Raw genomic sequence first — 15,423 nt, forward strand, 5'->3', positions numbered from 1 at the left:
ACTAGGGAAGTTTTCTGTCACTATTTCTTCAAATATATTCTCTGACCCTTGCCCATTTTCTTCTTATTCTATGATGTGGATGTTGTTACTTTTCAATTGTCCCACAGTTCTCTTAGGCTGTCTTCCTCTCTTTTAATTGTCTTTTCTTTTTGGTTTTCTGATGGGGTGATTTTTTTCTACTCTGTCTTCTAATTCACTGATCCAGTCCTTGGCTTCCTCTACTCTGCTAGTTATTCCTTCCAATGTGTTCTTTATTTCTGCTATGTCATTCTTCATTTCCAGTTGGTTGGTTTTCTTTCTTTTTTTTTTTTTTTTTTTTATCCTCACCCGAGGAAATTTTTCCATTTTTTGTTCAGGTAGAGTGGGAGGGAGAGAGAGGAACAGAGAGAGAGAGAAACATCAATGTGAAAGGAACACATTGAGTGGCTGCCACCCGCATGACCAACCAGGGCCGGGGACAAACTGCAACCGAGGTACATGCCCTTAGCGGGAACAGAACCCGGGTCTCTCCAGACCTCAGTCCGACGCTCTAACCACTGAGCCAAACCGGCCAGGGCCAGTTGGTTGGTTTTCAATGTTTCTATATCTTTACTTATACTGTTGAGCTTCCTGATAATTATTACTCTGAACTCTCCCTCTTATATGCTGCTTAATTCTATGTCATTTATTTCTTTTCCTGCAGAATTATCTTGTTCTTTCATTTGGGATTTGTTTCTTTGTTTCACCATTTTGGCTCTCAGTGGGTTTTGGAGCCTGCCAAATTTTCCCTATGTTGGTGTTCCGCTGGTTATGGCTGCCTCTACTGGGTTTGGATGAGTGTGGGAAGACCCACATGAAACACCACTGTCAAGTCTTATTTTCCTGGGTAGATTTGCAAGCCAAGGAAAGGTTCAGTTATCCTCTAGCTTTCTGCCTGGATACTATTCGTCTCAGTTACTTCATGAGCCTAGATTTGTAGCCCTCAGCTTATGAAAAATCCCTCAGGTGTAAGAGGATTTCCAGTGGGTGAGGCACTTGCTTGCTATCAGATATGATGTTAATGAGCCTCAATTTGCATTTCTCTAGCCTGGCCTGGTGGTGTTGAGTTCCTGAGGGAGGGGCCACTGCTTCTCCCTGGGGCTCTGGGAAGGGGCTCTTTGAGTAAGATGCCCTGTTACAAAGTGATTAAGCACAAAAATTCCCAGTGTTGTCCCATCCAGCTCTCTCCTGAGCCAGGAGCCCCAGACTCTCTCCACATATTTCCAGTCCAGTCCACCCTCCCTCTGCCGGAGCCCAAAGTGAGTTGCTGTAGCTGATTTGGTGCTTTTTAAAGCCCCTGCTTTCTCAGAGGGAAGTGTACTTAGCTAATACAGCTCTCTGCTGCTGTCTGAGGGCTCCCAGCCCACCCTCATGTGCCTCCGCAGGTCCTACCAGGCTCGATTTGGCATCCTTTTTCTGTCCCTGGTTGTACAGGTTCTCTCCAGCTGCTTTTCAGTTGGTTTTCCCTGATGATTTGTCTTTATTTTAGTTGTAATTCCAGTTTGGTGCTGAGAGTTGGTCTGTGTAGCTTCCATTCATCCTGTTGCCATTTTCCACTCCCCCTAATTTTTACTTATGAATATTAATAAATTTAATTGAAGTTTTTAAAAAAATAATTTCTATGCAATCTGTAGTGTATTCACTTGCTAAAAACAAACACACACATTCACACACACTACAAGGTAAGTTTGGTTTTAAAAGATAGTGAAGATCTCTGGTTAAAATGGCATAGAGTTTGTTTTTGTTTTGTTTGTTTATTTCTTTCCTGTATTATATTCCTATATTAAATATGAGTGAAATCATACAGTCTTTGTCCTTTTGTGTAAGAGGTATTTCATTTAGCATAATATCTTCAAGATGTTGTCACAAATGGCAATATTTCATTTTTTTATGAGTTAAGTAGTTTTCAAGTGTGTGTACGTGTGTGTGTGTGTGTGTGTGTGTATCACTTTTTTATCCATTCATTCATTAATGAATAGTTGGGTTGCTTTCATATTTTGACTACTATAAATAATGTTGCAATGAACATGGGGTATTTTCATATTCTTGGGATAACTACCCAGAAGAGGAATGACTGGATCACATGGTAGTTCTAGTCTTAATTTTTTTGAAGAACCTCCATAATGGTTTCCATAGTGTCTGCACTAACTTACATTCCCTCAACAGTGTACAAGGGTTCCCTTTTCTCCACACCCCCTCCAGCATCTGTTATTTCTTGTCATTTTGATCACAGCAATTCTAACAGGTGTGAGGTGATAGCTCCTTGTGGTTACCAGACCAGAAGAGGAGTGGAGGGAGAGTGAAATGGGGAATGGGATTCAAATGTATGGCAATGGATAGGAACTGGACTTTTGGCAGTAAGCACACTATGGTGTATGCAGATATCAAAGTGTAACATTGTAACATTATAAAACTTTTATAATGTTATTAACCAATGTTACCTCAATAAAAAATAAAATAAGAGCACCAGTATTAACAAAAAAAGAGTAGAGAGAATACAAGTCTATTTCCTCTTCCTCACTGCCATTCTAGCTGCACTGGCCTCCCCTCTGTTTCTCAAACAACCAGGCCTACTTCCACCCGGACCCTGACACTTGCTGTTTCTTGCTGAATTCTCTTAGACGTCCACATCCTTATTACTTGTTCCCTAACTTCCTTTAGATCTTCACTCAGACAATACCTTCTCACTGAGGCTTCCTCCCTACCTAAACGACAACAATGCCAGCACACGCTAGATCCATTTCTTACTTTATTTTTCTCTAACACACAACCCATCTAATGTATTATATATTTTATTATTTCTTTTTTGTCTGTCTCTGTCCAAGATAAAAGTCTCAGAAATTTTTGTCACTTTTTTTAATCCTCACCCAAGGATATCTTTTTATTGACTTTTTTTAGGGGGGGGGGGATGAGAGAGACATCAATATGAGAGAACCATCGACTGGTTGCCTCCCATATGTGTCCTGACCAGTAATCGAACCTTCAACCTTTTGGTGTACAGGATGATGCTCCATAACTGATCTACCTGGTCAGGGTGAATTTGTGTCACTTTTATCACTACTTTACCTCCAGTATTTAGAACATTGCCTAGAAAACATGAAACACTAAAAAAATATGTGCTGAATGAATAAACAGCTCTGTGAAGGATTCATGTGGAAATGACAAGGGAAACAAGAAACAAAGAAGAAGCCAAAGTGGTGGAATGAAAATGAGGAAGGACGAATGTTGTGAAATGAGGCTGGAGAAGCAGAGGCCAGATTATGCAGAGTTGAGGAGCCATGCTAAGAATGTCCTCTTCTATTCTTTTACTAATAGAAAACCATTCAAAGGTTCTCATATAAGCAAAATATTAGCAAATGAATGTTTTTAAAATATTATTTTGGATGCTACAAGGAACACAAAATTTTGGTAGGCAACAGTGAATCCAGGGTTCGTTAAGATACTGCTGCAGTCCAATTCTGTTATAACACATCCAAAGAAGTACAAAAATTCATCAGGACTTTAAACTACAAAAGCTTAGAAATAGTATGTGAGTTAATAGCTCCTATTAGGATACACTGTAACCACTGGAATAGCTTTCAATCACTACCATGAGACTATAAATCCCTTTAGAGAAATGACTATATAAAAATAAAAGTACCTGTAGGTAATAATAATGTGAATACTAGCTATTAGGCACCATTCCTTTTTTAAATTCTCACCCAAAGATATGTTTCTTATTTTAGAGAAAGAGGGAAAGAGAGAGAGAGAGAGAGAGAGAGAGAAACATCAATGTGAGAGAGAACAATCAGTTGGTTGCCTCCCATACTTGCTCCGACCAGGGGTCAAACCCGCAACCTAGGTATGGGCCCTGACCGGACATTGAACCTGCAACCTGTTTGGTATACAGGACAATGCTCCAAACAATGGAGCCGCCAGACCCGGGCCCATTAGGCACTATTCTAAGATGAATCTGCAATAACTCATTTAACCTCAACACCACCATATGCAGTAGGTATTTCATAATTTCTATTTTACAGATGAAGAAAGTGAGGCGAAGAAAGACAAACTTCCCCAAGGTTACATGACTAGCAAGTAGCAATCTGATTCCAAAACCCATATTCTTAGTAACTTATTATGCAGACTGTATCTTCTAAGCCTCAAAAAAATTTTTTTCTAACCCTTTCACCACGTCAAACAGTGTCTACTTAGGCACTGGGGGTATATAAAACCTGCCTTCATGGTTTCAATAGACCATGGGGATTTTTAGCAGGTCATTTTAAAAGTGTCCATTTAACAAAGAAAGCCAAGTGGGTGGTCTAACTGCATCAAAGGCAGCCTGACTCTAGAAAACAATTTTATTTTTTCTTTTCCTGTGAATGTTTATTTTACATGGACAGCTGTGTTTTTGAGTTGGATAAAGCAAGACCACTTTTCTCAGATACTTCCCTAAATGTGTCTTGGAAGTTCATGCAAAATGTTAAAATTAATAAATAAAATAAAAACACAAAAATTAAATATCCACATAGATGAATGGTCTAATGGCTTTTATAAACATAAAGACAGATGTTTCTCTGTGTCCCCAAAACTTAGCCTTTCGATTCTGCATATTCTGAATGTTATTCACTAAATAATCTGGAAACAGTCACCACTTCCCAGAAGTGAGAAACAGAAGAAGAAAACAAGAAAGGATAAGAAAGGAGGAAAAGCAATTGGTGCCCTTCCCTCCAGGAAAGCTGCCTTCCACTCCGACCCTGCTGTCGCTGCTGCCCACCGAGAGATTACAAATTCATAGTAATGAATAATTCAGTCTCATACTCAATTCATGATGAAGTCTGAAAAAAGTTAGTAATTTCAAAATTAATCTGTTAAAGTTTAAAATGTAAAAGTCATGCTACCACATATGAGTATATAAAAGCATGACTTGTCAAATCCCAAAAAATGACTGCAGATAAAGCAGAAAAAACACTTTTCACTGAATCTTAATAACCAAGCCCAGAAAAAGTAATGTGTTCAAAATGCCAAATGTGAGTGTTCTACATGCCTAACTCCTAGAACTAGGGTACAGACATAAAGTTTGAAAAAAAAATTTATGGATACAATAAAACTCGACATTAAAAAAATTTAAATTTACAAATCTCTCTAACTGACATGTCCTCAGAACCAATTTAAATTCAAGTAGTTCACAGGATTTACAAGGCAATTTTTTCAGAAGGCAGAATAAGTTTTACCATTATAACAAAAATGTTACCTGAGGGAGGGCACCGTAATTCCATATATAACCCTTGTGAGGGAAGATATTGGCCACATAGCGCAACTTGCCATCCTTTATGTCCTGTTTAATGGGATTCAATGGCTCCTCCGTGGCGATCTAAGCAGATCATGGACAAAGGGGGACAGGAGAGGAGAAATGATTAATCCTATCTTTAAGTAGTATTTTAAGATCTGCTACTATCAGACTAAATAGTCATATTCCAACTTCCTGATCAAAGATACTTAAAACTAAATTAAGCCAGCCCTTATTTCTTAGAGTACTATGTGAGAAAAACCAACTGAAAAGGAAGTATCAGATTATGTATTTAGGTTCTCTATTATTTATGCACTCATTGTTTCTAACACAAAGAATAAAATGATTGAAATGGCAGGAGGATAAAAATTAATCAACTTGTTTTTGTTACTCATCTCAGGCTTTTTACCATCAATCCTATAATAAAGTTAACTCAAAGACTTTCTTTCACCAAGTGATTTCATTTTCAAGTTACCTTTCTATCAACATATCCAAATTGCCATAAAAAAAGAAAAACCTATCCTATAAAGTACACAAATGTAACTGAAGACAAGTTTGAATAAATACACATTTTAAATTTGGTAGAATCCCACAGATTCTTGATCTTATACCTAAGGTAGAGAGTAGCCAGAATGTGAAACAGTATAGTTGAAATAAGACCAACGTTTTCCAATTAAAATATTAACAACAACAACAAAAATACTACCAGGACCTGGTGAAATTACTGACAATTTTTCAAATAGAAATTCTGAAAATTATACATGTACATAACAGTCCTTAATGTAAATACTTGAAATAATACTTGTCATCAAATCCAAAGCTCCAGAAGAAGGCTTCAATGACTAAATAAACTCAGCGCATAAATTAAATGTCACTCATAACTACAAGGGATGTTACTTAACTGAAGATGGAACAATAACTCTGAAAAGTAAGAGGAAAGTTCTTGGCAGGTTCATGTCTCGTGCAAAAGATAAAAAAGAAAAAAACTAACCAGGGTAACAGCAGATGCTCTCAGTGCTCATAAATCGAGTTGGCCAGAAAAATACTTTCATTCTTAATAGAACAAATTCTAAAGAATTAAGTCCTTAGAAACTGAAACTGCCCCCAAGTAAAAAGTTTCAGTGGTGTCTGTGAACAAAATACATCTCAGAATCTATTTAAGTAAACCTTGAAAATATCTGCATTTTCAAAGACAGGGGAGTCAAGAAAAATTAAATAGGTATATAATAAACTAGAGAGGCAAAAATGGAAAACATTCTCTTTAAAGTATAAATTCAGCTTTGAATAATTTCGCTTTTTGAAATTAAATTTTAAAGTAAGTTCACAAGAATGCTTTCAATTATTATAAACAAGTTTGTCGACCATCCTAAAGTCAAAATGTCATGGCATACAACTTGAGACGCAGTTTTTATATCATGATTATCATTTCCATTTGATATGAATGGAATATACCCATACCTCCATTTTAGCATTTGTCCACCGAGGTACTTCGACAATCATATTAAACAAATTCTGCAGTTAAAAAAAAAAAGAGAGAGATAACATTTAAATTTTGTAACGTATCCTTTATTTTTTCACTTATCACCTGTAGGAGAATGCTTTAGTTCTTTTCCACATACATACAGAAACAGGTTTAGAGACTGTATCATGTGTCTGCCAACACCTTCAATTTCTTCTAAACAACCAGAGAAGTTGCCTAAAACATAGGAGAATTTAAGCCATCATGTCACTTGACCACACTGCACAGCATTAAAAGTTGCTACATTTCTGGAAATACCTCCCAGTATAGGTGACAGAACAAGAATGGAGTCAGGAAACTTGTTTCAATTTTTACTTTCTGACTAAAATAGAGATGCCTTCCACCATGTAAGCTGAATATCTCACTTTCCCATCTGTAAAGTACATGTGATAATTAATCACTGTCCTACTCATCACACAAGGCTGTTATGAAGATCAATAACATAATTTAAATGAAAACACACAGCAAATTATAAAGCAAAATATTTTGAAAATTGTAAAACAGTATTTAAGTCCAAGTTATGATCATAATGTAAAATTAGGACTATCAGTATAAGTAGTTGTAAAGCTTACAAAGAGTTAGAAACACCTTTCTATCTCATGACCTCTGGTTCCCTAAAGTTACAAAAGGCCCATTGCTTCTGTTTTAGCATTTCTGAACTTTGCAGAGTGCTTAAAAACAAAGGAGACTCTGGGTCAATGGTAAGTAAAATCATTTCCTACAGTAACTAGGAATGTAAGTGTATAATTTCCTACAGTTTTGGAGTTACAAAGAGAAAGTCTTGAGGTTAAAGTTGACTTCCATGCCATTCTGGTATCAGTAACTAACAACTTATCATGGCAAAGCAATGGTTTAAGACAGTGCTATCCCACAAGTGGTGATGGACCAGGACTCGTCTGCAAGCTGATTGTTACTGGTTCATTTACAAACATTTCTAGCAGTTTGATTGGAGTAACTTTTATGTCTGCTGAACTTAATAATATCAATTTGAAACCTGAATTATACTTTTCTAGTAATATACTTTGATTGTTTTTAAGTAGCAGTTCACAATAGATTAGAAATAAACCAAAAAATCTAGTCCTTCACCAGAGATCATTTGAGAAACAGTGCTCAAATATATGTGTTCCCAAAAAGGACTCCTAGAGCCCCACCTCCCACATATTTTAAAGCAATTAATTATCCAATTGTTTTTCTGGGGGATGGGGAGTGAGATGGGGGTGCGGCCATTGCTGACTTTAAAAGCTCTCCAAGCAATTTGAATATGCAACCAGAATTGAGAACCTCTGTTTGAAAGCATTGTAAACAATATCTGGGGCCTTCTTAGTAACATGAATGGTATTAGTTCAAAGAATGTCATTTACCCAATTAAATATGGGTATAAACTGAGCCACAAAAGTACTGGTGGTTTTTAAGGTTTTCTAGATAAGACTAAAGTTTACCAATGACAAAACCACATACTCTTAATGAGCTGAAGAACAAAGCAGAGAATCAACAACCGCTCCTTGGGAGCCTGCCTCACACCTATCCCGGCAACCTTACACAGGGTCCTACTGCTGTTTCATTTCCCATGCTCTTTCATGAGGCAGCCCAGCACCTGTTTAAATATGTCTGAAGTCGCTGTAAAAAATAAATGGCAGATGTTCACATAATTTATTCATCCCTGAAAGCCTGGCTCCGAGAGAACAAATGCAGGCAGATGTACACTCAGAGGTGACAGAGGAGACCAAGCTAGTGGCAATCGCCTGACACAATGATACCTCCCCAAACCACTCACAGAGACTTGAATTAGGCCAAAAAAAACAATAGAGGAGGTTTGAATTTTGGGCCTGCAAACCACACTCGCCCTCACCATTTGTTCCTGGTCACCATGAGCATGTTACCTGCCTTCTTTTCCTATCTTCAGCTAAAAAGTGTATGACTTGTAATTCTTTAAAACCCATGTTACTCTGGTTATCCTAACACTGGTTGTTTAATTATAAAGCAATGATGGTCTGCTGAAATTTATCAGACAACCACAAAGATACAAGAGGGCACATTTCAATTCAGAAAGCTGAGTATGAGCCAGGGACACCTTCAGTTTTTTTCTCTCTTTTCAATTTTCCCTTCTATTTTTATAGTATAAATCAGAAAGAAAAACTAGTAATATACAACAAAGCAGTCAGTAAATTTTACATACACCAGGAAACAAGGGAGGAAATCACCCTTCTTTCCTTTTACTAACTTAAAATGTCTAACTTTGGATGTCACACTAAAAACAAAGGCAACAAAAGCAAAAATAAACAATGAGACTACATCAAACTAAAAAATTTCTGTATAGCTGCCCCAGCAGGTGGCTCACTTGGTTACAGCATTCCCGGTCAAGGGCACGTAGAGGAGGCAACCAATGGATGTTCTCTCACATTAATGTTTCTCTCTCTCTCTCTCTCACCCAAAGTAATAAAAACATGTCCTCGGGTAAGGATTAAAACAAACAAACTAACAAAAAAACAAGCTCTGCATAGCAAAGGAAATTATCAACAAAATAAAAAGACAAGACAACCTATAGAATGTTAGAAGATATTTGTAAATCATAGGTGTGATAAGGGGTTAATATCCAAAATATATAAACTCATACAACTCAAGAGTAAAAAAAAGCAAAGAATCCTGATTTTTAAAAAATGGACAAAGGAACTGAACAGACAGTTTTCTAAAGAAGACCTACAGATGGCCAACAGGTACATGAAAAGGTGCTCACCATCACTAATCATCAGGGAAATGTAAATAAAAACCACAATGAGATAGCACCTTGTTCCTGTTAGGATGACTATTATCAAAAGAACAGGAAATAATAAGTATTGGTGAGGACATGGAGAAAAGGGAACCCTTGTGCACTGTTGATGGGAATACAAATTAGTACAGCCAGTATGGAAAACAGTATGGAGGTCCCTCAAAAAATTAAAAACAGCTATTCCACTTCTGGGTATATATCTGAAGGAAAAAACAAATAACCAAGATATTGAAGAGCTATCTGCACTCCCACGCTCACTGCACTGATATTCACAACAGCCAAGACATGGAAACAACCCAAGTGTCCAATAAATGAACGGATAAAGAAGATATAGTACATACACACAATGGAATATTACCTAACTAGAAGAAAAAAATTCTGCCATTTGCAACAACATGGATGGACTTTTAGGGCATTATGCTCACTGAAAGAGGCCAGACAGAGAAAGGCAAACATTGCATGGCATCACTTTATATGTGAAATCTTTAAAAAAAAAAGGAATCAAACCCATAGAAACAGAGCACAGAAAAGTGGTTGTCAGGGGCTGGGGGGTGGGGGAAATGGAAGAGAATTTAAAAAAATCAAAAACTCAACTCAAGCAGTCTGTGACATAAACTAAGTCCTAAGAATTAAATTTTAAGTTACCTGCATAAACTCACATCAATACATTTTCCCACTGAAGCAGCTGTTTCTAGGTTCACACACAAAGTCTCTAGGAACCTATAAAATCACTATTCACCTAGCATGTAGGGCAGTGGTTCTCCAACTTCAGTGCGTACAGCATGTCCTGGAACACAAGTTTCTACATGCAGACGAACCAGTTTCCATAAAGTAGAGAATCTGATTCAGTAGACATGGAATGGGACCAGGAATCTAACATTTACTTACTTATTTACTTATTTATTTATAATCCTCACCCAAGGACATTTTTGTTCCCATTTATCTTCAGACAGAGTGGGAGGGAGAGAGACACACACACACATGTCGACATGAGACAGACACATCGAATGGCTGCCTCCCGCACGACCCGACCAAGACCGGGGACAGAACCGCAACCCAGGTATGTGTTCTTGACCAGAATCTAAGCCGCGACTCTTTGGTCCTTGGGCCAACACTCTAACTACTGAGCCAAATCAGCTAGGGCAGGAATCTAAAATTTTAACAGGTGCCCTAAGTGGTTCCACTGTAGATGGTTTAAGGACCATTTTCCAGGTTAGGAAAATACAAGATGGATGGTAGGCAAGGGTGGTGGGAATTAAACAGCCCCACAGCTATGTCTGAAAGTGGATGCAAAGGATGGGGTCCTAAGTTTCACTTGGAGAAGAAAATGGAAGGAAATAAGGTCAGAGAGGGAAAGAAGGTCAAGGAAGGTGGTAAAAAAGCCACCTGGCACCGGCAAGTAAAAAAGCACTGGAAGAACAGGAGGTGGGATGGCAGACGTCAACCAAATGCTCTGGTCCTGAGTCAGGAACAGTAAAGGCTTCACAGTCATGTGCTTGAAAGATATATATAGAAAATACTTATTTTAGCATATAGTTGGTATAACTATTTCTTTTTTTCTTTATCTCCAAAAGACTTGTTCCTGGATTCTAAAATAGCCTTAAAAACATCTCTTCCCTTGCTGCCCTGGTGTTTTTGGCTCAGTGGATGGAGCGTTGGCCTGTGGACCATAGTCCTGGGTTTGGTTCCCGCTAGGGGCATGTACCAAAACAACAACAACAACAACTCTTCCTTTGCAATAAAAAGATGAGTGCTAAACTGTACACTTGAAAAAGTGTGCAATAAATAAAGTGGTAAATTTTGTTATAAATATATTTTACTACAAGAAAAAACAAACAAACAATGAAATGGTAATATCATCACTGGTACTTTTAAGTGATACCAGAAGAAGAAAAACATCAGAATGCACACGAAAATCTTGTAGGGAAAAGAAATTCAGAAGCACTTTACAAATGCAAACTGTCATCAAGGTCTTTAACAGACAATATAAGTGATTCACAAAAACAGAAACCTTTAGGTATACCTCAGATTCATCATTTCGTGCTCTCTTTGTAGGAATGCCATTTTCCTATAAAAGAAAAGATGGTATTTATGATTGCAATATTTCACGAAAATACAGCTGCACCACAAAGCCATGAACATATGCCTGTTGCATAAACGTCCCACTAAACTTTGGGGGTTGAACGACCCTTTCATAGGGGTCACCTAAGACATAACAGTAGCAAAATTACAGTTATGAAGTAGCAACAAAAACAACTTTATGGTTGGGGGTCACCACAACATGAGGAACTGTATTAAAGGGTCACAGCATTAGGAAGGTTCAGAACCACTAGTGACTAGAGGCTGTCCAGAAACCTGCCTCAACAGAGAGCCTAGAAAAGGCCCATTCATGTTTCTTTAGTATTGGCACCTCCCGGTGCATGGGCATCAAAGTGTTTCATAAAATAAATGACCAGAAAAGCTAAATCTCTCTCAAATATATTCTCCTAGTTTTTGTAAAATAAGCAAAGGCTCTGTTCAATCTTTAAAGAAAAATGCAGTTTCCAGTGATTGTGCTTAAAACAGTCATTTCATTATTGAGATGAAACTCCAGGGAGCGTGACTAACAAGCTGTGAAAGTACTCTGCTGCACCTCCTGCCTGTGAATCCCACCAAGGTGTGATTACTGTGCCTCCATCATGCACTTTTAAATTAAAACAGAATATATGCTGGATTGGGAAGAAAACTATGCCATTCAGAAATACGCACACATTATACATAACTTTTACAGCACAATGACTAATGAAGGAAACAAAGCAAACAGAAAAATGATTATTTCAAGTTTGCTGTGAAATATTACTACTATTCCTAAAATACCACATTCCAAAGTACAAGGTGCAATAGTTCTAATAACCAGCATGGCTCAGAGTGAGGAAAGCCCCTTTACACCACCACGTGCGTATCAATCTCCACAAGCCCAGAATTCACTGGCATATCCTGCTCTGTTCTGCCCTATCCAATTTTACCTAGCCCAAAATTTCCTGTTCCCCAGAACCCATCCTCCTCAGGCAGAATATCATGCCCATTAATTTCCAGTCCACCTTTCTTCCACACCTCACCCTACCTGCTACATGTTCCCAATATTATTATGTTTGTTATTAGGTACAAGGTGTTGTCATGGCATGCTCCCAAAGCAAGCAGCACCCCACCAATCACCCCTCCTTTCATAGCCCTGTTCTAGTTGTATAGCACTTAACACTATCTGACTGACTTGTTTGTTTTCTGGTTGTCTGTCTCCCCCAGCTGAGTGAGAGCTATGTCTATCTTAGTGCTTGAGATACTGCCTGGCTCATGACAGATTAAGCCAGTGATTTTAAACAGTATGCCGCAATAATTTTTAAAATATGCAATAACTGACTATTCAGTCAGAGGCACTGCCCTCTATTACTTAAATTTCCCATAGATTGTCAGATTAAAAAATGACAATAGCCCACACAACAACAGCCATCCGGTGTGACTGTCTTAAATCACAAATATATAGGTCATATAACAGAGTTGTATCTTATTTGCCACACAGCATCATAAGGTTGTGTTTGATAGGTTAGTTCTTGGTACCAGAAATCCTTATATACAAGTACAGGCACCTGATTTTTTTAAAACATCACTTGGAGCAAAAAAGGGTAAGTACCATTCTTTTTTGTTTTGTTTTGTAAATCATATATTTTTTGGTGTACCACAGAATTTTAGTAATTAATTTATGTGTGCCATGAGAGGAAACAGGTTGAAAATCGCTGGATTAAATTCATGAACAAAGGAATAAGTGAATGCAAGCACTTCTGGCCAGAAGCAAGGAGAGATGTTGGAAAACACAAGTTATTGATGTTGGATTGTTCACTGTCCAAAACAAAACAAAATACATGGATACAAAGGCAGGTGGATGCACACACACACACACACACAGGCACACAGTTACACTTACAGAGACACACACAGTAAAATGAAGTTCTTTCTGCCCTCTTTGGTTTCTTTCTCTCTCCAGATTAAGTGACCCTTTGTTCTGTAGCTAAACACTTCTTAGAAGGATTACACAAGAGCAGTTAAGAATACAAGCTATGAGTGGGAGCACCTAACTTCAAATCCCACCTCCACAGCAGACTAGATTTGCGGCCATGTCAAGGCACTTAACCTCATTAACAACATCAGGGTAATAGTAGCCCTAGCCATACTGAGATCATGCAAGGCAAGCACTGCACCCAGCGCTTTGTTAAGCACTATGAGCACTCAATAAATCTTCACTATTATTCTCCTTATTGCTGTCATCATTGACAGTCCAGTCCTTTGACGGGCTAAAAGGCAGCACAAATCCTACGTCAGCGTTCCATAACCTTAGTATGATGCTTTATATTTGGCCTCCAAGGTTAACACCAAGAAGGTCACACTGCTCTTGCATCTGAAGCAGCTTCCCACTTGCTCACAGGCCTCTGCCCTATACTGATCTGGAAAGCCCAACCCCACTGACCAGCCCCCCATGATCTCGATCTGGAATGTAGTCCTGGCTATTTACTTAATAAGAGCTGCGCCTCTTAATAAATTTGGAAATGAAATCCACCAATTAATTACTCAGATGTCAAGGAAAGAATTTCCAAAGTAGGATAACTAACATCCGCCACCAGTGCCCAGTGTTCGGAGCATCTCAGTCAGTCCTCCTGTAGCAGCAGGTCTCCCACTGCTACTGCCTTACATCCTTCCCACGCTCGTATCTGTCAAGCACTTTTAGGTTCTAAGAGAATGGCTATTCAAAGACCACCGTTTTTCCAACTTTATTTTTCCAGCATCTGCTTTGTAGAGTGGTTCAAGACCATGAGCTCCGTGATCAGAAATGCTAGTTGAAAACCTGGCTCTGGCACTTATCCTCTATTTGATCTTAGACAAGTCAATCAAGTGCCTTCAATCAAGTGTCCTTGGAGATAATAACAGCAACTCATAAGAATTAAATAAAATGGCATACGTTCATATGGTGGCCAGCAAATAGAAAAAAAATCCATAAATGTTAACTATTTTATTATTATTATTATTATTATTATTAAAAATAACCCCATTAACTTCGTAAATTAACGTTAAATCTTTATTTCCCACCAGATTTTAAGCTTTATGGTCCACTAACACTCCTTCAACCCCAAGTCTTCCAGACAGAATCCTATTCACATACAAATTCTACTTCATGAAAAAGGCTTACAATCTGGTTGTAGTATCTCCTTATGGCTTCCTAACTTGTGACCACATTCTTTCCTTTCAAGATACTTCCAAAAAAGCATTTTATTGTGATACTAGAAGTACGTATTTTCTTCACCAAAACAAGTTAAAACAATACCTCTTTAGAGTCCACCTTCAGAGGAATGTCATGAAAGGGGGAAATATAGTGACCAGCTTCATTCTCTGGAAAGGGAAAATAAACAAACAAACAAACAATTAAAGGAATGAACTATCCCATTTTTAGAGCAAGTATACCTTTATCCACTTTATACTTTAAAAAGGTTTTAAAAGTATTTTAAAAATTAACTTTAACTCCCAATTTACAGTTTAATTTAACTCTTAAAACTTGCTCCAACATAATCACCAAAAATAAATGTAAACCAAATAAAACATATTTAGGTTGCTAAAATCATTACTTATCCCGTGGCTTAAACATCTAAAGCAAAAAATGTCTAAAATAGACTAAAACCCCAAATATGAAAAATCTCATTTTGAAAATAGTCTTTACTAAGTGAATTGGATTAATACTGATATCAATTCCCTAAGAAAAGCTGAATAATATAATTCCCCATTTCTGCCTAGAATACATATGAACAAAGTTCCTATGGAAATAAAATAATT

At 37.7% G+C, this 15,423-nt stretch overlaps 1 protein-coding gene across 3 annotated transcripts in view; it reads right to left on the bottom strand.

The window, feature by feature from the left end:
• The window catches only part of PPA2 (inorganic pyrophosphatase 2), a 102,362-nt gene that overhangs the window by 68,781 nt on the left and 18,158 nt on the right, over window positions 1-15,423 (bottom strand). For 2 of the 3 annotated variants that reach the window (XM_036280285.1, XM_036280278.1), the window contains exons 2-5: window positions 14,921-14,985; window positions 11,594-11,638; window positions 6,743-6,796; window positions 5,249-5,368 (exon numbers count right to left, since the gene is read on the bottom strand). In XM_036280285.1, coding sequence (XP_036136178.1) covers window positions 5,249-5,368; window positions 6,743-6,796; window positions 11,594-11,638; window positions 14,921-14,985 — 284 coding nt within the window. The remainder of the gene's footprint in view (window positions 1-5,248; window positions 5,369-6,742; window positions 6,797-11,593; window positions 11,639-14,920; window positions 14,986-15,423) is intronic. The other variant, XM_036280270.1, reaches the window with a different exon arrangement.

Source organism: Molossus molossus, unplaced genomic scaffold (genome assembly GCF_014108415.1).
Source record: "Molossus molossus isolate mMolMol1 unplaced genomic scaffold, mMolMol1.p scaffold_m16_p_1, whole genome shotgun sequence".
Classification (NCBI taxonomy): domain Eukaryota; kingdom Metazoa; phylum Chordata; class Mammalia; order Chiroptera; family Molossidae; genus Molossus; species Molossus molossus.